The sequence below is a fragment of the Capra hircus genome, chromosome 5 (assembly GCF_001704415.2).
Source record: "Capra hircus breed San Clemente chromosome 5, ASM170441v1, whole genome shotgun sequence".
NCBI lineage: Eukaryota > Metazoa > Chordata > Mammalia > Artiodactyla > Bovidae > Capra > Capra hircus.
Window position 1 is genome coordinate 85,164,610 of NC_030812.1, and position 23,648 is coordinate 85,188,257.

At 37.4% G+C, this 23,648-nt stretch overlaps 1 protein-coding gene across 4 annotated transcripts in view; it reads left to right on the forward strand.

The window, feature by feature from the left end:
* SOX5 (SRY-box 5) overlaps positions 1-22,569 on the forward strand; it is a 1,143,898-nt gene extending 1,121,329 nt beyond the window's left edge. For all 4 annotated transcript variants that reach the window (XM_018048397.1, XM_005680750.3, XM_018048396.1 and 1 more), the window contains 4 exons: positions 5,101-5,209; positions 7,768-7,941; positions 15,080-15,296; positions 17,547-22,569. In XM_018048397.1, the coding sequence (XP_017903886.1) occupies positions 5,101-5,209; positions 7,768-7,941; positions 15,080-15,296; positions 17,547-17,850 (804 nt within the window). In that variant the 3' untranslated portion in view covers positions 17,851-22,569. The remainder of the gene's footprint in view (positions 1-5,100; positions 5,210-7,767; positions 7,942-15,079; positions 15,297-17,546) is intronic.

Sequence of the window (23,648 nt, forward strand, 5' to 3'; positions counted from 1 at the left end):
TGTTTGGTTCTAACTGTTGCTTCTTGACCTGCATACAGACTTCTCAGGAGGCAAGTAAGGTGGTCTTGTATTCTCATATCTTTAAAAATTTAGAATGGATTAATTTCATTATGATAACTTTGGGAATCACCTTTATCAGTAATATTCACACATTTGGAAAGGAACTCTTTAACCTAAGTTTCAGAATCAAATGGTTGAGTTTTAGTCACGACAGTGCACAGGTGGTCTCTTTGGGAAGGGGATGGCCAGTGATGTATGGGATTAGACAAAATGAAATGAAAAGAATCTTCCCAGTGTACCAGCATCTGTGCTTTATATCATTTGGCTGATTCTCCTGCTATATTCCTGAACAGATTGCATTTAAAGTTTTGAAGACTATTCTTACATCCAGGTCATTCTTTTGGCAATTCAGTGTATTACCAGGAATCTTGTTTATACAAAGATACCTGTATACAGAAGAACTAAATATGAACTTTTACAGCAGGATCAATTTTTGTCTAGAATTGTATAGCTAATTATTTACAATAACCACTGTATTATATATATTATATATATATGTATATATATATATACACACATATATACACATACACGTATATATACACATACCATATATTTATCAAGTAACCATTCCTGTGTTTTATGATATACCCCCCTACCTTAATTATTCTGTCTTCTGAATTTATTGTCAGTGAGAGTTTTTAAATTGTGTCAGTGTTACCATTTTGATTTACATGCTATTAAAGGTCAGTTTCCATTCTAACCCTAAAGAAAGGCAATGTCAAAGAATGCTGAAACTACCACACAGTTGCACTCATCTCACACGCTAGTAAAGTGATACTCAAAAATTCTCCAAGCCAGGCTTCAACAATACGTGAACCATGAATTTCCAGATGTTCAAGCTGGTTTTAGAAAAGGCAGAGGAACCAGAGATCAAATTGCCAACATCTGCTGGATCATCAAAAAAGCAAGAGAGTTCCAGAAAAACATCTATTTCTGCTTTATTGACTATGCCAAAGCCTTTGACTGTGTGGATCACAATACACTGTGGAAAATTCTGAAAAAGATGGGAATATCAGACCATCTGACCTGCCTCTTGAGAAACCTATATGCAGGTCAGGAAGCAACAGTTAGAACTGGACATGGAACAACAGACTGGTTTCAGATAGGAAAAGGAGTGCATCAAGGCTGTATATTTTCACCCTGATTATTTAACTTATAAACAGAGTACATCATGAGAAACACTGGGCTGGAAGAAGCACAATCCGGAATCAAGATTGCCAGGAGAAATATCAATAACCTCAGATATGCAGATGACACCACCCTGATAGCAGAAAGTGAAGAACTAAAAACCTCTTAATGAAAGTGAAAGAGGAGAGTGAAAAAGTTGGCTTAAAGCTCAACATTCAGAAAACGAAGATCATGGCATCTGGTCCCATCACTTCATGGCAAATAGATGAGGAAACAGTGTCAGACTTTATTTTGGGGGCTCCAAAATCACTGCAGATGGTGACTGCAGCCATGAAATTAAAAGACACTTACTCCTTGGAAGGAAAGTTATGACCAACCTAGATAGCATACTCAAAAGCAGAGACATTGCTTTGCCAACAAAGGTCCACAGTCAAGGCTATGGTTTTTCCAGTAGTCATGTATGAATGTGAGAGTTGGACTGTGAAGACAGCTGAGCACCGAAGAATTGGTGCTTTTAACTGTGGTGTTGGAGAAGACTCTTGAGAGTCCCTTAAACTGCAAGAAGGTCTAACCAGTCCATTCTAAAGGAGATCAGTCCTGGATGTTCATTGGAAGGACTGATGCTGAAGCTGAAACTCCGATACTTTGACCACCTCATGCGAAGAGTTAACTCGTTGGAAAAGACCCTGATGCTGGGAGAGATTAGGGGCAGGAGGAGAAGGGGACAACCCAGGATGAGATGGCTGGATGGCATCACGGACTCAATGGACATGAGTTTAAGTGAACTCCGGGAGCTGGTGATGGACAGGGAGGCCTGGCGTGTTGCAGTTCATGGGGTCACAAAGAGTCGGACACGACTGAGTGACTGAACTGAACTGAACTGATAAGGTGTTTTAGTTAAAGTTACACCACATTTTCTTCAATTCCTCCAGTCACCTCTCCTTTTCCCTATTAACGTGTCTGATAATTAGCTTAAATGACTATGCAAAAGGTCACAAAAGAAGTACAGCTTACTGTGTTTACTTCCACTGTCTCCTACTGACATCCTCTTAAGTATCAAATTCCACTTTGGAGTAACTAATTGAATCATTTTATTATACACTGTGCTTTAGAGGTAGATGGTTCAGTTCAGTTCAGTTCAGTCACTCAGTCGTGTCCGACTCTTTGCGACCCCATGAACTGCAGCACGCCAGCCTCCCTGTCTATCACCAGCTCCCAGAGTTCACTCAAACTCATGTCCATCGAGTCGGTGATGCCATCCAGCCATCTCATCCTCTGTCGTCCCCTTCTCCTCCTGCCCCCAATCCCTCCTAGCATCAGAGTCTTTTCCAATGAGTCAACTCTTCGCATGAGGTGGCCAAAGTATCGGAGTTTCAGCTTCAGCATCAGTCCTTCCAAAGAACGCCCAGGACTGATATCCTTTAGAATGGACTGGTTGGATCTCCTTGCAGTCCAAGGGACTCTCAAGAGTCTTCTCCAACACCACAGTTCAAAAGCATCAATTCTTTGGCACTCATCTGTCTTCACAGCCCAACTCTCACATCCATACATGACTACTGGAAAAACCATAGCCTTGACTAGACGGACCTTTGTTGGCAAAGTAATGTCTCTGCTTTTTAATATGCTGCTGCTGCTGCTGCTAAGTCGCTTCAGTCGTGTCCGACTCTGTGCGACCCCATAGATGGCAGCCCACCAGGCTCCCCTGTCCCTGGGATTCTCCAGGCAAGAACACTGGAGTGGGTTGCCATTTCCTTCTCCAATGCATGAAAGTGAAAAGTGAAAGTGAAATCGCTCAATATTGTCCGACTCTTTGCGACCCCATGAACTGCAGCCCACCAAGCTCCTCCGTCCATGGGATTTTCCAGGCGAGAGTACTGGAGTGGGGTGGTTACTTATTGTAAAAACTACTTGTGACTTTCTAGCTTGTCCTTTACTAATTTTAGTAAATTAGTCCTTTAGCTTGGCCTTTATTAATTTGCTCCTTGGTAAGATGGTGCAAGATCCATACAGCTGAATGCCAAATCTTCAGAGTCACTTAACATTTCATTCTTTTTTTTACTCTGACTGCCTCATTTTGCTGTTTCTTCTTAGAAGACTTTACTTCAGAATGAAGGCACTGTGCTATGTATGTAGCATTATTGCCCTATACACTTTAAAATCAAAACCTGAGAGGCAATCCATGCCCAGTACATTCCTCAAAGATAGTAAAGTCTTCATTGACCCAGAGACTCTAATATTATGCTGATGGAATGTGGTTTGTTCTTTTTTTCTTTTTTAATGTAACTGTCTTCTATTTTAGCAGCTACATTTACTATAACGATAGCCTGTTAAGCTGGTGTCCTTGGTGCTCCTGGGCTTGGCTGAATATATACAGCAGACTCTCAGCAAAAAAAATTCAGAACATACAAAGCAGCTGAAATTACCATTTTCATCTCCAAAACAAATTGGGCAAGGCTGTATGTTTTTAAATATATAATTTATTTCAGTGTCAGTAGTATATAATCTTATAGAACTAAAGTTGATATAAACTCTTTTGTTTCCAGTTCCCATATTGTATTTTATGTCAATTGACAATTTAAGATATTTTTCTATTAAATCATGTATCTAGCTTTGATGAACAGAGACATGGATTCCAAAGCCACTAAATTAAGAGAATTTTTCATCTAGTATAGTTGTACTGCTATCAGAGATTTTGTAGATATAAAGTACGTACTGTGTGAAGAATTTCAATATCCTATTGGTTCTTGATAGAAACATTCGTTGAGTCCCTTCCCTGTAATAATTATCTTAAATAGTTGATTATTTTCTGTGAACATTTTATTGTGTCATTTTATAGCTGTTCTGCAGTAAATGTGATTCATTTGTGTAATTCATGACTGTGTTCCTGAGAAAATGAAGTGCATAATTAAAAAGAAACCTGGGCAAGTTTTATGAAATCCAATAGGTGCTTTTCTGAAAGCTGTTCTGGAACCATATCACCCTCAGATCAGTGATGGAGAGTGCTAGAGAAAGTTGTAAACCTTTTATTGTATGCTTTTCTGTGCTTAAAAATCACCCAATTACTTAACTTGGAAATAGTTTAAAAATCTCATGTGGTTTAGATTAAGCATTATATTTTTCTTGAAAATAATTTACTTTGTGATGCCATGTTCTCGTGAATTCAAATCAAGCACTGCATGCTTTCAAATGACTTGATGTCTTTGCAGATCTAATTTTGGTATATTTGTTATCTCAAATAATTCGCCAATTCAATATTTTGGCTTAGCAATCCAAATCAAATTGTGGTCCAAGTAGCAGGCACTCACATCAAATGTACAGAGACTTGACAAGCAATTAGCAATGAATATTTAAACGTCTTCATTACCCTTACATGAGAGATGCAGATGGCATTTAGGGAGATGGCAACCAGAGGACACTACTGTGAATTACGTTTCTATCATTTGGTCACCTGACTATTGGAAGACTTTCTCTGGGCCCCATGCCACTTCTATACTTCTACTGTCTGGCTAAAAATAAAGTAGGCATTCCAAATGCTGTAAAAACAGGTTGCTTCCATGAAATTTCTATGCACATTTTGTGATTTTGGAAGGTTGTCTCCAAGGATCCCAGCAAACATCCTTGCGGCTTAGCAAACCCAAATGCCAAGACTGTATAAGGGGATTCTGTGAATCAGAGTTCCTTCAAAATTCCTACTGATTGTTGACTTCAGTTACCTCAGTATAACGTGCTGAATGTGTAAAGGTGAATAAATCAACATCTCATCACTTCCTGAAGCAAATGTACTCAAAGGGGGGAAAAAATAAGTTTTAGAGTTGTTGCAAACATGGCCCATATATGGCCCAAAGAGGGGAAAAAAGTCTTTGAATAATTATAATTTCCAGACTGAGATCTCATAAAATTTTTTTTAAGGAAAAAACAACACTGGAGAGTCTGACTCAGCAACTGGCGGTCAAACAGAATGAAGAAGGAAAATTTAGCCATGCCATGATGGATTTCAATATGAGTGGAGATTCTGATGGTTTGTGAAAGTTTTCATATCTATTCCAGTATTGTGCACAAGTTATCTGTTTAATGCCAATTAAAACTACTAAAAATTATACCAGACAGCCACCTCATACCTGATCATTACAGTAAGAGTTCACATGTTCTCCCCAGCACACTCTGTGAGATAACATCTATTACAGATAAAAGAGATTGGCCCTTAGGAATCTGTAGTCATTTTTTCCAAGACCACAGAGCTGTAAGTGCCAAAGGGCAGGTCTAAGATTCAAGATGGTGTGATTATAAAGCACATGCTGTCAATCATCATTTCCCCTCTCAATTCCATATTTCTTACACCTGAAACAAACTTTTCAGAAATCTGTTATCCCTAAGCTCATTTTAAAGGTTTCATTTGTCAAACCCTGACCAGAATACAGAGCTCAGAAGGTATTTTCAGGATAGTTTCTTGCATTTGGGATCCTTTCCCTCTTAATGCTATCTACCATACAGTCAAATGTCCTGCCTACACTCTGTAACACATCTAGAATTCAAACTGTGCAGCCTCACGCTTCCCACATGTAACTCGAGCCTTTTGTTGTCTATATCATCTCTGAATGTTCTAAACATCCACAGGGACGACTAAATAAACTGATGCTCTAATTCTAATAGCACAGCAAAGAGGGGAAAGAGTGCTTTCCCTCTTACACTTAGCGCCGACTGGGAACCCCTCTCCCAGATTAGGTGGCATACACGCATTTTAAGAGCATGTTCCTCAATTTTGTTACTACAGCAGAAGATCCCTATATATAGAAAAGACTGCCCCAGTTCCAACCAGTGAGAAGGTAAGGGACTAGCCAAGCTTGAGCATTTGACCAATAATTCTGTTGAGGCCAAATTTGAATGAATTGGATATCTAAAAAAAGTCTATGTTTTTCTAGCCTGTTGGATCCAAACATTTCCTTCCATCTTCTACTCTGCTTAGCTAAGATAAACTGATCTAAGTACTTGCAAAGAACTTGTTTAGCTTTGATGAAGTCACATAATGTTCATTTTAAGGCTTATGTTGCTGTAAGGTGTAAGAACAAGAAAAGGCAGATGTGCAGATGACCATTTGCTAGCTACAAACCCATTTTAGAGAGATGCCACCATATATTGGCACTCATTTTTGTCAGTAAAACAACACTTACTGGTAATAACACATTTCATAAATTTTAAGTGGTATTAGCATGATAAAATATACCCATGGTACTCAGCATTAAAACATCAAAATGTTTGTTGCTGTTACATGTTAAACTCAGTCATGCTTGTATGCAAAATATTTTCCAATCTTCATCAGACCAAAGAGTATATTACGAAAGAGAAATAATGAGAAATTCCAAATATGCTGTGTTTTCTGTTTGCTGCTGTCGAGGTCATCAAGTCTGGGTCATTTTGGTTAATTCCTATTCCTTCAGATTAAGACAGGAAAGGGAGTATGAAGGAAGAAAAAAAGCAGAATCAGTGCTTTTGTTGATTATACAAATTCTCAAAAACCCCAAAATATTGAAATTTTTACCTGCTACCGGGATATATCTCTTTCATATTTTATAATGATAACCCTGGAAAACTCAGTGCCAGAGATCTACATTTTGCTTCTTGTTATTTTCTTTGCCTAAATTCAAGTATCTCAGGAAGCAGTTTAATCTGCTGAAGCCATTCTACAAAACTGGATAAAGCGTAGAGGACTGATTGAAGCTCCTAAACGTTCCAGTGTCACTCCTGGTTGTGTTTCATCCCGAGTCTCCCTGATTGAAATGTACTTATCAATGGATCTCTTTGGATAAATTAGATGTTGGGGGAAAATTCAGGAAATTGAACGTATTATCTTTTTCACCTTATATATGTAACTGTAGACTTCCTAAGAAACCAGTGCAATGTGACTATTCATTCGTTCTTTTCCCACCATTTTTGTACCTCTTTTAAGAAGCAGACTAACATTGCTGCATTAGCGCATTTCATGCATTTATTAGCACATAATTTCAAAGAAAAGCCAAACACAATAGAGGAGATATCTGTATTGTATTTTAACCTCAAATATCTATTTAGTAGTGCTTTTATTTATATAGCCTCAGAGGGAGTAAAAGGACATGAGTAGGCTATGTTCCGACAGTCTCCAGGTAACAGAGATACTTCTTTACCCATAGTCACCCACTCTGCTGAATAGATTGGTGTCTTACAATTTTGTGAGCTTTTTGACGTAATATTTCTACACTACCAGCATGCCTGTTGACCTAACCCAACTATCTTCTTTGAAGTTTGCATCGAATATTTTTCTTGTGATGGTTTCTTGTGTGGTCTTGAAAGTGAACAGTGTACAGTCCTTTGAAAGAAAGGAAAAATATATTAGAAATGAATTTAAAAATACAAATATATTTGGTACCACAAGGCTTATCACAAAAAAACTTCATAAACAAGCATCTGACTCAAGAACTGGAAGTACCGTTATCAGATATGCTTTTAATTTTCAGATATTTTAATAGACTGTAAAACAATAATGCAAGGAAGGGATTGCCAAAAGTTTTAACACTAATGTGAAGCAATGTTCCCTGTTTTTAGGAAGTGCTGGAGTCTCAGAATCAAGAATTTATAGAGAATCCAGGGGGCGTGGTAGCAATGAACCCCACATAAAACGTCCAATGAATGCCTTCATGGTGTGGGCTAAAGATGAACGAAGGAAAATCCTTCAAGCCTTTCCTGACATGCACAACTCCAACATCAGCAAGATACTGGGTAAGAAGAGTATTAAGGGTTCAGTGATGTGTGAAATACAGGTACAATTTTGTTCTCAGCATTTGCTGAAAGAGATTGGGTTTGGAAGCTAAACAGCTCATGTTTTCTACATATCTAAAAAAGAAGTACCCTTATTGAGCCTTTTCTTCTGACTATGAAGCATTCCACATTCATCAAGAAATAATGCCCAAATTCTGTGTGTTTCTATACTGTTAAGTCGCTTCAGTCATGTTCAACTCTGTGAGACCCCATAGACGGCAGCCCACCAGGCTCCTCCGTCCCTGGGATTCTCCAGGCGAGAACACTGGAGTGGGTTGCCATTGCCTTCTCCAATGCATGAAAGTGAAAAGTGAAAGTGAAGTCACTCAGTCGTGTCCGACTCTTCGCAACCCCGTGGACTGCAGCCCACCAGGCTCCTCCATCCATGGGATTTTCCAGGCAAGAGTACTGGAGTGGGGTGCCATCACCTTCTATACTAGTTATTGCAATATTTTCTCTTCTTTAAAAATCTAAAAAATATTTGTACTAAGACTAAGGGAAAGGGTTCTTTTCATACAAGACTCTCAGTATTGGTATTGGTATTATTTTGCTTTGTAAACACCATAGAATTCATCATGTCATTGGGGCAGGAGTGAAGAAGGAAATGATGTCTGCTCTAATACTATAATTGAGAATCAGTTTAGGCTGTCAGCACACAATTTGTTGGGTGTGCATTATTTAGTTTTTACTTTTGGTAACCTTACATGTATTTTCAGTATCATTTAAAAAGGGACTTTTCCTGCTATTGCAACTTTTACCTTAACAGATGACAAAATACATACATAGACACTGAAGCACACGACAAAACTGGGTGAGAGGAAAGAGTACTGATTATAATGAGACCTAATAGATACCAGTTTAAGTCTCAGAAAGAAGGATGGGAAGATCCCATTTCTTTGGTGTAGTTCTCTTGACATCATCATCATCATCTTCACCACCTTTATCTTCAAGAACATAGTGTGTAGGTTCTGGACAACCTAAGCAAATTTTTATTATTCTTTGAATTCTAAGAGCTAAATAATAAAAACTAGAAGAGGAACACTGTATCAGCACATTTTGTCTTTGACAAATAAGTAGCAAAATTTGTCAAAGTTATTAAAGCATTGTTAAAATCCATATGCACTTGGAATTACATGCAGCTCATGCAGTGTGCCTTTTGATTCTTTACATTTAGGAATCGATCATCTGAAAGTAGTTACTAAACATGTAATGTGATTTTATGATCCCATATTTTCCAACAATGGTAATAGATGTTTCCCAGTCCACAGTGTACATTTGTAATGAAGCAAAAAGAAACAAAAATCATTTACTGCTTAAACCTGTGACTCAGTTTTTATCAAAATGATTTTGAGATCTTTAGATGAAGCTTATCTCAAAATATATGAACATGTGAAGCTTTTTGTGTACATAAACATGAATATATTTATGCATAAATATGTATCAATCTATAATAAAAAAACTGGAACTGAACAAAAGGAACTGGACATGTTTCTGCACCTCTATCTCTCATCTATTTTTCTTTTTATGACTATATATTCTACCTTCCATATGAATTTTTTCATTAAAAAAATACCATATCTGTTTCATTTGGAAAAACTCTATAAAACAATAAAGTACTTTATGTAAGCTTATATTTTAATGTAAGCTTATATTTTATGTAAGCTCATATTTTAATACATCAGTTATAATCACATTAGAAATTCCCAAATTTCAAAAAAAAAAACCTAAAAACTAAGACTATTTAACCTGTGTGTATATCATTCAATTTATGTGCCCGAATACTAAAAAAATAATAATGACTGATTAAAACCTTACTGCCGATATAACAGGAATATCATTCTGGATGACATAAAATAATTTAGGAAATAGAGCAAAAGCCTTAATGGGAAAGAGATGTCCGGCTAAAAGAATTCCTTTCTGATTTGAAGGAGAAAATATTAGAATGACTATGTGATCATATGACTATATGATCATATGACTATATGATAGTGACTATATGATATGACTATCATAATAGGCTGCATGAAAGAGAATGCTGCCTAATTTAATTAAGATTTTTCAGTGAAATTGTGCTAATTAAATATATAGCAGAAAAAAATCCACTAAGGTCTTGGGCTTCAATATTTAGTCATAGCTTCAAACAAATAAATGATCTTCAAATACCCACAAGATCATTCTGAATGGCTCATTTCATATAAAAGTACAAAGAAAGCTTGATGTTTTCCTTTTTACTGATTGTTTTGGATAACAGCCTCCGACAGCATGCCGCTAATTCATTCTGCTTAAAACAGGCGCTTGAGCTGGGTTGACATTTTACGTAGTCTCTGGGGATCCTAGTTGACATTTTAAAGGGCTTCTAAGCATTTTATAATACCCTAAAATCTGGTTTTAATAAGCCATTCTGCTGAAATTGTTAACATAAGGAATCACCTTTTACTGTTTGGCACTAGATCAGGAATGGGGGACATCTTTTTCTGATTAGATATACAGTAGTTGGAGGAAAATGTGCAAATTCATTACAGACCCCATGGAGATGACACTGTTGCTCAGCTCAAACCCTTCATTTTTATTGTATTGCCAGGTTTAGAAAGGGAAAGAGCACTTTTAAGATTGATTTTTTTTTTCATTTTGAACGTCAGAAATTTTTGATGGAATCTTCCTATATGTCATCAGGAGGAATACATAAATGTACTTGATTCTTTTTTCATTGTCAAACGCTAGTCTTTTGAAAACAACAGGTGACTTACTTCTTGTACATGGTCAGAGTGAGGAACCAGCCACACCCAAATCAAGGAGTTGTTTTCATCTTTTGAAGGTATCCAAAACGCTATCCTCCCATTTTCCTCTGCTGTGTTTAGGGGGTTGCATTACTGTTACAAACAATGGTGGTTGTACCTGCAAAGCCACTGAAACCAAAACCAAACTTGTCATTTGATTAACTTCATTCAGAAGCTATTCTTAAAAAATGGAGACTGCATTTGCCACCAAACTGAACCACTGTACTGATGAGTCATAAAATAGAGTAGTTAGCTTAAGCATTAACTGGGTCAAAATGGTCCTTTAATTCTTAATTTTGAAAAGACATGTAATAGTGAGATGGCCCTATTTTTTTAAACATAGTTTAGAATTCAGTGATACTTCCAGAGAATTTATATTATCCAATGTCAAATATTTTGATTCCAGTTCATACAGAGTTAGAACCCAACTTATTTGAGAATTTATGCATCTTTTACTATCCTTTTTCCTGGGCATGTTAGCCAGAACAATGTTAAGTTCCTCTACTCCCTATTCCCACTGCAAGATCTTGACCATTTCATTCTTCTTTCCTAGGCTATTCTTCTCTTTCTATCCCTATAGGAGTCATTTTTGCAGCACTGCCTTCCTGACCTATAGAATCCTGATCCCATCTCCTTATGATATGTTCTCATAGCTTCCTGTACTTTCCACAATTGTAACTGAAATTATACATTTGGCAATGACATATTTAATCTATTTCTCCTTAGCTGGAATATAAGTGCGAAGAAAATAGGTATCATAATGACTCATCACAGCATATAGTTAATACAGCATCATGCATATAGTAGGAAATCTTAAAATAGCTCTTACCTTCCAAGGCATATTACTATGAGGCATAAACATTCCCTTTCCTTAGAGAAAATTTCTTTTTTGATCTAACAGAACATTTAAACTTAGGGAAGAATCTTTGGCAATTCCTATCCTAACTGAGAATGCTAGTTCTTTTGTTCTACTGGTGATATTTTAAGTCAACTATTCCTTGAGCCACTGTTTGATTTATCTTGTTATTGAGTAAGTTATTCTGGTAAGTTCACTTTTCCACACCCTGTTCTGAGGTTAAAAATTCTGGTATACATACTTACAAGACAATCCACAAGAAGAATTGATCCAGTTCGATAGTATTATAGCTTTATTTGTGTTTATATTTGCCCTAAGAGCAGCATGATTTCCAAGTGCCTCTAGGAAATAATGTTAGATAATAAAGAGTGTGAGCGTGTACCTACAAATGATATGACCTGAGCAGCTGACTAAATGTTGGACACTGCATTTAAACACAAACTTGAGAAAGGAATCGAAAAATAAACTCTGATATTTGAACTATAACCTGAGTTCCTGTTATAAATACAATGAAATCCTATTGGCTCTCTAGGTTGGAAAAAATTTGTTTACAAATCTTTGTAATATTTACATGGATATACCCACCCAGGCAACATCTGTTCCAACAGGAAACAATTCCAAGGGAAGAGAAGTCCCTTTCTCTTCATTTCTTTAATAAAAGTAACAGCCCAACAGTTAGAACTAGACATGGAAAAACAGACTGGATCCAGATAGGAAAAGGAGTACATCAAGGCTGTATATTGTCACCCTGCCTATTTAAGTTATATGCAGAGTACATCATGAGAAACACTGGGCTGGAAGAAACACAAGCTGGAATCAAGATTGCTGGGAGAAATATCAATAACCTCAGATAGGCAGATGACACCACCCTTATGGCAGAAAGTGAAGAGGAACTAAAGAGCCTTTTGATGAAAGTGAAAGAGGAGAGTGAAAAAGTTGGCTTAAAGTTCAACATTCAGAAAACGAAGATTATGGCATCTGGTCCCATGACTTCACGGGAAATAGATGGGGAAAGAGTGAAAACAGTTTCAGATTTATTTTTGGGGGCTCCAAAATCACTGCAGATGGTGATTGCAGCCATGAAATTAAAAGATGCTTACTCCTTGGAAGGAAAGTTATGACCAACCTAGATAGTATATTCAAAAGCAGAGACATTACTTTGCTGACTAAGGTCTGTGTAGTCAAGGCTATGGTTTTTCCTGTGGTCATGTATGGATGTGAGCGTTGGACTGTGAAGAGAGCTGAGCTCCAAAGAACTGATGCTTTGAACTGTGGTGTTGGAGAAGACTCTTGAGGGTCCCTTGGACTACACGGAGATCCAACCAGTCCATTCTAAAGGAGATCAGTCCTGGGTGTTCATTGGAAGGACTGATGCTAACACTGAAACTCTAGTACTTTGGCCACCTCATGCGAAGAGTTGACTCATTGGAAAAGACTCTGATGCTGGGAGGGATTGGGGGCAGGAGAAGAAGGGGACGACAGAGAATGAGATGGCTGGAAGGCATCACCAACTAGATGGACATGCATTTGAGTGAACTCCGGGAGTTGGTGATGGACAGGGAGGCCTGGTGTGCTGTGATTCATGGGGTCACAAAGAGTCGGACACGACTGAGAGACTGAACTGAACTGAACAACCCATACTGAGGAATTCTCAACATTTTCAGGAAAGAACAGTACATTAGTGAGCTATTTGTATTTGAGATGTGTTATGGTTGAACGATGAATTCATTCAAAAGATTTAAGAACTTGCTTAGATGGCTTTGTAAGCCAGGTAAAGGCAGCAGTACCAGTACATATTAGGCTAATTCCTGTTATTTTTTTTCTTTGTGCATTTGGGTAGAGTTTTGGGCTTCACTGGTGGTGATAGTGGTTAAACAATCTCCCTACCAATGTAGGAGACACAAGAGACACGGGTTAAATCCCAGATCAGGAAGATCCCCTGAAGGTGGGCATGGCAGCCCCAGGTATTCTTGTCTGGAGAATCCCATGGACAGAGAAGCCCGGCAAACTACAGTTCATAGAGTCACAAACAGTTGTACACAACTGAAGGGACTTAGCACACACGCACGAACTGATTACTTGCAGATAAACATCCACAAATAAACATTACTACTGCTGTTTCTGTTACTACTACACATAGCCATATTGATAGAAGCAGAACTTTAAATCACATCTGTATTGTGAATAAGCATAAACCATTTTTAATTAAGCTTCAGACTTCAAAAATCAGTTGTTTTTCGCAATCCTCATTGAATCCAAACCAAAATTAAAAGTGAAAGGGAAAACCAATTTGGACTAACATTACTAATACATACTTTATCACAGGAAGTGACAGTTTTATATATTCTTGAAAATATTTTAAGAGAAAAATATTACTGTAAGTTTTGCTCTCTGGCTTAAAAATATTTGATAGATCCTATGTAGTAGGTAGATATAAGTATGTAAAGACACATGTGGTGCCATACTTTTGATTTCTGTCAAACCTGAATCAGTAATCTTCAATTTAATAGTTGTGTGAGCTTTGGTAAGTTACTTCATCCATTTGAACTTCAACTTTTTCATCTTTGGAAATGGGTGTAAAGGCTGTCTGCTAGTGAGATTGTGGTAAAAGGTAAAAATGAAAAAACTTCTGTAAAGTTTTTAGCAAGGTATATAATGCACAGTTGTTAACCCATGGCATGTTCACTAGTTATTTTTTATAATTAAAATTTTAATAAAATGAATTTTTTAACTGTAATCAAGTTAGCATACTTAAACATTTGGGGGAGAATAAGCAGTACGTGTCATATATGTTAGAAGGACTTCCCAGGTAGCTTAGTGGTAAAGAATCCACCTGCCAATGCAGGAGACTCCAGTTCAATCACTGGGTCAGGAAGAGTCCCTGGAGAAGGAAATGGCAGCCCACTCCAGTCTTCTTGCCTAGGAAATCCCATGGACAGAGGAGCCTGGTCTTTGTAGCTTGGCTACAGTCTATGAGATCACAAAGGAGTCGGACAGGACTTTGTAGCTAAACAACAACGTGTTAGAAACCTTTGTAGTAAGTAATAAACTCCCACATAAAAATATTCAATAGCTAGACAGTTACCTTCATATTGAAAATACATAATGAGTCTTTGCCTAACTTTTCAGTTCATAGTTGAATTACATCATGGTCTAATGTAGAAATGAGAGATATCACCATTAAATCTACTGTGAGCTTTTAAGTATATAAGGTACAAGTTTGACTAAGTTGTTAATTCAAGGCAAAATATATATATATATATATTGCTTAATGTCTGTACCTTTGAGTACACAGTTTTCTTGGCACAGACACCAACAGCTCAGTCAAAGCTCACTAATCCTAACCTTTTTATGTATTTCTGGGATATGGCCAACGTTTTTACTTCAGATTTTCATATTCTCAATTATGCTTTGTTAGGATCCTCAGCCACTGTGCAAATGGGAACTTTAACCTTTTTTCCCATAGGATCTCGCTGGAAAGCTATGACAAACCTAGAGAAACAGCCATACTACGAGGAGCAAGCCCGTCTCAGCAAGCAGCACCTGGAGAAGTACCCTGACTACAAGTACAAGCCCAGGCCGAAGCGCACCTGCCTGGTGGATGGCAAAAAGCTGCGCATTGGGGAATACAAGGCAATCATGCGAAACCGGCGGCAGGAAATGCGGCAGTACTTCAATGTTGGGTAAGGAGCTTCCGGTCCGGTTCTTTTCCCATAGGGAACTCTTCCGGTTACTCTTAAGGGGTTGGAAAGTGTATTTGTTTAGCTGCAAAGCAGCATTTTGAGAAAGAACCTGGCATAGTGTATTTTGTGTGACTAAGCTGTTCCTCTTATAATATTGAGGAAGAACATTTCAAGTGAGTTCACTCCAGGCTCCTAGAACAATGGCTCTGACTGGAGCTTTGTTTAAAGGCTGGTTTGAAAATAAAATGAGAGTAAAGCATTTTGAAGCTTCCTATTAAAAACGTAGAAGTCTTACTGGTTTTCTTTTTTCTTTTTCTTTCTACCTTTCATTACTTCCAAAGCCTCACAGTGTAGATTCCTTAGCAACTAACAACTTAATTGAGATAATATGATATAAAAATGAATCAAAAGAAAGACTTGTTTCTGAATATAGAGGGGTCTCTGGGCTCACAAGGCACATACCTGGCCTTAGAAAAAAGATCACATAAAGTAAGTATTCTGTTTAGGGCATAACAAGGTTGTGAGTGAACAAGTTTCCTTCTGAATTAAGGAGGCCTCACTCAGTATGGGGACTTCCCTGGTGGCTCAGATGGTAAAGCGTCTGTCTACAATGCAGGAGACCCAGGTTCAATCCCTGGGTCAGGAAGATCGTCTGGAAAAGGAAATGGCAATCCACTCCAGTACTATTGCCTGGAAAATCCCATGGACAGAGGAGCCTGGTAGGCTACAGTCCATGGGGTTGCAAAGAGTTGGACATGACTTAGCGACTTCACTCACTCAGTATGGGGCTTCCCAGGTAGCTCAATGGTAAAGAATCTGCCTGCAGTGTAGGAAATGCAAGAGATAGAGGTTCCATCCCTGGTTTGGGAAGATCCCCTGGAGTAGGCAGTGGCAGCCCACTCCAGTATTCTTGCCTGGAAATTTTCATGGACAGAAGAGCCTGGTGGGCTACAATCCATGGGGTTGCAAAAGAATGGGACACAACTGAGCACCCACTCAGTGTATCTTACCCTGCTCCCTATGGCAAGGCCAAAAACCACACTGCATTGGCAGAATTTTCTCAAAAAACACAGAAATAAAGTTTTCATATTTGGAACAGTAAGATACTGTGAGCTCTGAAAATGGCAAGAAGATACTTTAAAAAAAAAGAAAGAAAAGCTTTTCAAATATCTCCTGTCCCCTTCATTTCCATGAATGTGTCTGCTTGATCAGTCCAAATGGTCTGTGATTTATATCTCAGTGCCTGACTCTTCATGTGGAGCTCAAAACCCAGCCCTCCTTGGGGAAAGAGTAAACATGAATGAATGAAAGAAGACATAAATGAACATCATCTGTTAAATCCTTCTTATTGAGACCAATTACAGGATCTGTGGATCCCAATGTAATATGAAAGTGCAAAGTGAAAGTGAAGTCGCTCAGTCGTGTCCGACTCTTTGTGACCCCGTGGCCTGTAGCCTACCAGGCTTCTCGGTCCATGGGATTTTCCAGGCAAGAAAACTGGAGTGGGTTACCATTTCCTTCTCCAGGAGATCTTCCCAACCCAGGGATTGAACCTGAGTCTCCCACACTGTAGGCAGAGGCTTTACTGTCTGAGCCACCAGGGAAGTTCCCTAAGTCCTTGTTAAAAAGTTTTTAAGGAATTTCAAGATAGTGACGACAGAACTCTAAACCAAATGTGGGATTTTTGTAAGCCCCAGATACTGTACAGCTGCAGAGGTGGTACACCCACAAGGCCAGCCCAGCCTTCTACCCCCACTGATGATCTCCCCATTTCAGGGATGAAGTGAACCATGTGCTAGTGTTCACTTCTAGTGGGTTCTGGGCAATAAATTTTTATGTTAAGAGCTCAAGTACTTCAGGATTTTTCCATTAAAATTGCATTATCTTTAGGTTTAATCTTTTAAAAATTGTTTCAACATGTTACAGTGAAAGAAAAATTAACTTTGTGTCAAGGACTTGAGTTCTGTTTATTAATCTTTCTGTACCTCAGTTTCTTTTCAGAAATTAAAAAAGTAACAGTCATTTTGAGAATCAAATGGGCAACACGTGAAAGTGCCTTGTAATCTATAAAGCGTTATATAAAAGTAAGGTGCTTGGACCACAGTAGGATACCATTTTCAAACGTCAGGCAGTAGGGTGAAAATCAAGACCTTCGACTTGGTCAAGCCAAGCAAATTGATTATAGAGTAAGGCCTGCATCCAACCCTCCACTCACTCATTCAGGAATTTTTGGGAATTCCTCTCTAACAGGCAACAAGCACAGATCCCCATCGCGACGGCTGGCGTCGTGTACCCAGGAGCCATCGCCATGGCTGGGATGCCCTCCCCTCACCTGCCCTCGGAGCACTCCAGCGTGTCCAGCAGCCCAGAGCCCGGCATGCCTGTTATCCAGAGCACGTATGGTGTGAAAGGAGAGGAGCCACACATCAAAGAGGAGATCCAGGCTGAGGACATCAACGGAGAAATTTATGATGAGTACGACGAGGAAGAGGATGATCCGGATGTAGATTATGGGAGTGACAGTGAAAACCATATTGCCGGACAAGCCAACTGATAAGGGTCAAAAGATTGTTGTGACCTTAGGACTTAAAGAAGCCCTAGCTGGTTCATCCTTACCAGTGGCCAAGCACATTAACTTTCTCATACACTGACTGTTACTTTAACTGTTAGTCTTAACTAGTTGGGACATCAGCTGACTAATAGACCTCAGCCTCAAAAGGCTTGGAAAGGAAATAAAAATACAACAAGCAGACAACAATATCAACAACAAGAGATTGAAATAAGCTATGGGTAAAATAATGCCAGTAATTCAGCTGCTACATCCAAGCACTGAAGTCTTACCCGTCAACTTTTTTTTTTAATAAACTTTATGGCTGTTTGTTCTACAATGTTCTAGAAATTCTCACTCAGGTACACAGTGCCAACAAGTGGCTTGTGAATGTGTTTTGTTGTTTTGTGCTACAATTTTTAAAAGAAATAAGTTTTGTTTTGTTTTTCGGGGTTTCTGGGTTTTTTCCTTTTCTTTTCTTTCCTTTGGTTTATTTTTTGTTTGTTTGTTTTTGTTTTGTTTTGGTAATGCACCTGACAGAAAAAAAAAGAAAGATGACTTTCTCTTTCATTCTCTCCACCTTCTCCATCTCTATACTTTAAAGATGGAAGTCTGTGCATGGGGGGGGCGGGGGAAGAGGGAAAAAGAGCCTGTTTTTAACTTCCTTGGTATCCACCACAAAATAAGCAATCATTTTCTTTAGAGGACTTTCCTTATCTGTTGCACACCACACTACATCTTTGAGTAAGTGCCAAATTTGTACTGAAGTGTTGACCCAGTTGATTTTTTTCCCTTTCCTTTTTCCTGTTCCTTCTTAAATTAGGACAGTGTTATATCTTAGACAATCCCTTGAAAAACCTGAAATACCAGCAGCTGGTGAGATTTGACTTTTTTTTCTTTAATGGAAACTGTAGGTGCTGTTCTCAGGTGAAAAGAGAGAGAGAGACATAAGAAATTTAGAGAAAAAAATATTTTCTAATCTTGGATTTTTGTGTGTATGTATGTGTGTGATTATGGTACTAATAGGAATAATGTTGGATCATTGTGAGTTAAACCCACATCTGGGGATGAAATCCCACATCCTTCTAAATGACTGGTCTGGAAGCATCCTTGACCTTGACTTTGCACTTCAAATGACAACTTAACCAATATAGGGCTCAGAAATTATATTTTTAAATTTCTAATATGATTATTATTGGATGGATCAGGTGGCCCTGTATAGTAGAGGGGTGCGTGTGTAACGTGGAAGCCGAATTCTCCCAGATGTTCCACTAACATTTGCTACTTAACGATTTCTGTTTTGTTTTTCCTTTTGGTAACTTCGAGCAAAACAGTCGTTTCCTTTGAATATATTTGCCCATTTTCTAGAAATATAGGATTAGCTTATTTCTTCAACATTCCATCCTTTCCTGATCAAGAAATGGAACTGATGATTTTATAAGGTATTCTTAATCCCTCCATGAAATGAGATGGAGGCCATTTGCATTTCAGAATTGTGGGCCAGGTACATTTCATGCCATAAAAAGCAGGATTTGTTCAGAAGTCATTGCAACGCTTGCCACTGCTCTACTCTTGCTGTAAGATGTATCCTCTGAAGTCCAGTTTCTGATTCCAGCAGAGTGTGTGCACAGAGCAACAACTGATGGTGAAAGGACTGCTTAGTTAGACTTTGCTAGCCAAGTGCCAAGGCAGTTGTAGGGCTTGTTCAAATAAATGGGAAATCATCTAAAGTGAATCAGCGCTGCTCATGCTGAAGCATTAGACAGTAAATACTCCAACCAGTAGATTGGATGTGCTATGGTTTTCACTCCAGTCATCATTTTCCTATCCCACCCTCCCCAAACCTGACCCTTAAGTTTGATTTTTACATATAAATAAGAAAAAAATCCCTTTTTATTTTTCTCTCTCTCGAAAGACTTGCTCTGGGGTTTTGCTTGGAGGAGCTAATCATACCCTGCATGTCAGAGACCTTGTTTTGTTTGTTTTTCTGTTTGTTTTTGATGACTGTATTTTCATTTGAACTGCCTCTTTTTGCTAGTGTTGTAATGATGATGATGATGATAAAATAATAATAATAATAATAGTAATAATAATAATGGTCAGCTGTTCCCAGATTAGTAAGTTATGTATAATTTATTTCTCCCTTTCTATTTTATTCTCCTCTGATTTGGAAGTGCAGTCAATAAGTTGTTAGATATTTAAAACAAATTTCCATCTCCAACACGTGTGTGCATATATATATATACATACACATGTGTGTATATGTGTGTATGTATATATACACACACACACACACACACACACACATATTCACTCACACTGTTTTGTTTCTCCTTCCAGAAGTTTTCTCCTTTTTAAAAATTTGGCCCCAACAAACGTCAAGTTCTGGTGTTTTAATACATACAAGTGAATTACTAAGAGGGTTGTGTTCAGTCTTAATTAACTTATGCTCTCTTCACTCATTTTATTTAATTGCCACAGTCATCTAGAGCCAATTTTGTTTTTGTTTGTTTTGTTTTGTTTTTAAGCACTCTGGATAAAAAAAAATAGACACTTGTTTTTATATCGTTACTATGTACAATGTGAAAACAGATTTTTAAAAATTTGTTGTGTTTGTTAACAAATTCTTTCTGACTCATGTGCGTTCACCTCTCACTTTTGCTGGATACTTATTTCCCACCATGTTAAAAAGATGCTTTGTTTTCATTTCATGACTTTGGGCTACAAGAATACTTTGTTTTAACTCCAGGTAGATGCCTCAGAGGGCATTCATGACCGACACCAGTTCTAACACACTTACCAGTGAATTGACAAAACACTTTTGTTGAGTCATTTTTTGTTTTTCGTTTTTTTTTATCTTGTTTTATTTGAAGAGGAAAATGAAATTGTTAATGGTGACCTTTAACAGCTGAAATTCAAGAGTTGATTTTAATGTTACATAGTTAGGTTTATGTCAGAGAGGTGAAAATGTGCATGGGTTGAAACGAAGAGCAAGTTCATAGCTTTGCATTCTGTTCTCTTGTTTTGATGTCCAATTCACTGAGGGTCACAATTGTTTTGCCTTAACTTTCCCCAAAAGAAAACAACAAAATCATGTTAATGTTTAAAATGCTTTGAAGTCATTTGATAAAAGGTGCTATGAATGGCAAAGTATTGGGTTAGCACATTGCCTTTGGGGCATTTGATAGGTTTATAAGTTTCGTAAAAGATCCTAAAACCTGTATTCTTTTTCTCTGCCCCGTAATGACCAAAAAAGACCAGAGAGAGGGAATGCGAGTAAGAGCAAACTCAGATGAACATAAAGTCTCCCTTCTCTTTCATTCCCTACCTACCTGTTCACTTTTCACATACCACCCCCCACCCCAGTCTCTCTCTCTCTCTGTCTCTCACACACACACACACACACACATGCTCACCCCAGTACTGAGGGATAATCTTGCCAGAATTCTGTTTTTGTTTTTGTTTATGGCTGTTGTAATCAATTTTTCTAAAAATGCTCATATTTTAATATGAATCTAGGAGAGCATCACTGGAGAAAATAGGTTACAGTTATTCATATATAAGATACTAAGAATTTGGCCAGTAACTACAATTGAATAAAATACAAGACTATTCTTCAGTCCACTTATACCTAAATTAGTTAAGTCGATTCTTAACGTTTATTTTGACATCTGCAGTTAAGAGTTAACCATATATAAAATCCCTCCCAAAGAGCGTAATCATTATTGCAACCAAATCCTCTTTATAAGAAACAAATATAAAAGAATTTCTTTGATGAAACCATTTCATAGATTTGATTTTGACATAGGCATTTTACCTTCATTCATTTAAAGAAAATTATCTTTAAATATTTTATGGTCCAACTTCAGATATTTTCTTAATCCAGAAGATGTTATTGTTCCCAGAAGAAATGTCTTATATCACATTGAAAACATCAAAAATCATTACATTTTCATTTGTTCTGATGGGTAAATTATTTGAATTGTAATAAACAACTGTATATTTACAAACAGGTTTATAAAATATTTGTCTATCAAGTTAATAGTAAAATAAAAATTATAGGGTCTGCGAGGAAAAATATGAAGCCCACTTAAAGTGGTTCAGAGATCTCGTTCATCTTATAGGGCATAGGTTTTTGTTTAGACAGGCTTTTACAGTATTTAATTTTAATGTTTCCTATAACTATCGGTTTCCCAGGTTGAAGATGTTAGGTTTTCTACTGATTGATTCCTGTCCTCCCCAGTGTTTCTGTCACTGGTTCACTAGAACAGTATTTATACAGCTCCACTGGCTCTAAAGCTCTTAGTCCTTCTAACATTTTGGATTTTATGAGTAAAAATGGGAAAAAGTAGAAAAGAGACAATCAAATGCCTGGAGCTTAAAACAAAGTATGTGCAACCTACCATCTCACTTGAAATTTAATAAAATAAATAATTATGTAAATATAACATAGAGTTATAGATTTATATTTTGTTCATAACACATAGTGTAATATAAGTTGTATATTTTCATGTTTTTGGTTTTATGTTATCATTCATGCCACAATAAAAATAAAACAGGAGTTTATGTACTCTTAAAAAAAAAGATGTGGGTTGCCACCAACCTGTTTTTTTTTTTTTTTTTTTGGTTTGTTTTTTGTTTTTATTTTTTGTTTTTGCATTCTCTTTTTTCAGTATTACTGCCATGCAAGGCACCAATAAAAACAGCAAATGTGTTCTTTACCTATTATACTGTGTTTCTTTTCACAATTCTTGTTATGGTGGTTTAATTATTAGTTTTCTTATGAAAAAAACAAAAGTATGACAGATAATTTTGCTTTCACTATAAATAACCCCTCTTCCAAAACTGACTTTGAACTGAGAATTAAGGGTTTAAATCTTAGAGGTGAACATTCAAGGAAGCCTCTTCATAAGTATCTCTCATCAGAGAGCTTCACTATAATGTCAAAAGTTATCCTTTTGTATATAACTGAATCTAATAGGCTTGAAAATCCTGCAGCCCAAAGCACCCTAAATATGTTTTTCCTAAGTTTGACACCATCCCTGGGGCAGGCTTTCTATGCTTTAGAATTAACTTTCATTCTATTGTTGATATAGAAATTCTTAATTTCAGATTATGAAATTAATAAGATCTATAAATTCACTTTACGGTATCTAATTTAGAATAATGGATATTTCTACATTGTTTAACATTCTGACTTTAATTTCTGGATTCTATTCTATTCAACTTTGTAAGCAAATGTTACAACAAGAAGGCTCATTTTCTTCCAGTGGCCAATTTTGCTCGTCTCTTCCGCCATAAAATGTTTTTCTGTCTGTGTGTAATCATTTGCCATAAGGGTTTTGGTTGGTTGGTTGTTTACTTGGTTGGTTTTTAGATAAGTATCAAGACACTGGGTCAGATAGCATCTGGTTCAAATGAATATGAAATAAATATATAAAGAAGATATGTTCTACATTTTGCCCATTGAGTCCCTTCACAGAAGTAGTTTACGATGTCTGCTCCGTGGGCTACCTGCTTTAGAATTAACCGTTTACAAATGTAGATTCTTAGGTCGGCCTCCAGATGTCAAGAATCAGAATATCTAGGAACAGGGCTAAAGCTGTTGCTATTAACCAGCTCCAAATAATTATTCTGCATGCCCTGGTAAAACAACCAAGCGGTGGGTCTGTTTTCCTCTTTTATCTACCTATTGTACATGTCAAATTCTGCAAACGGTATGCCCTACCACAGTTTAACCTTAGGCCTCTATAAAAACCTCTATGAAGCTGAGGGTCAGTGATTAGGCAAGAGTTAGAGATTGG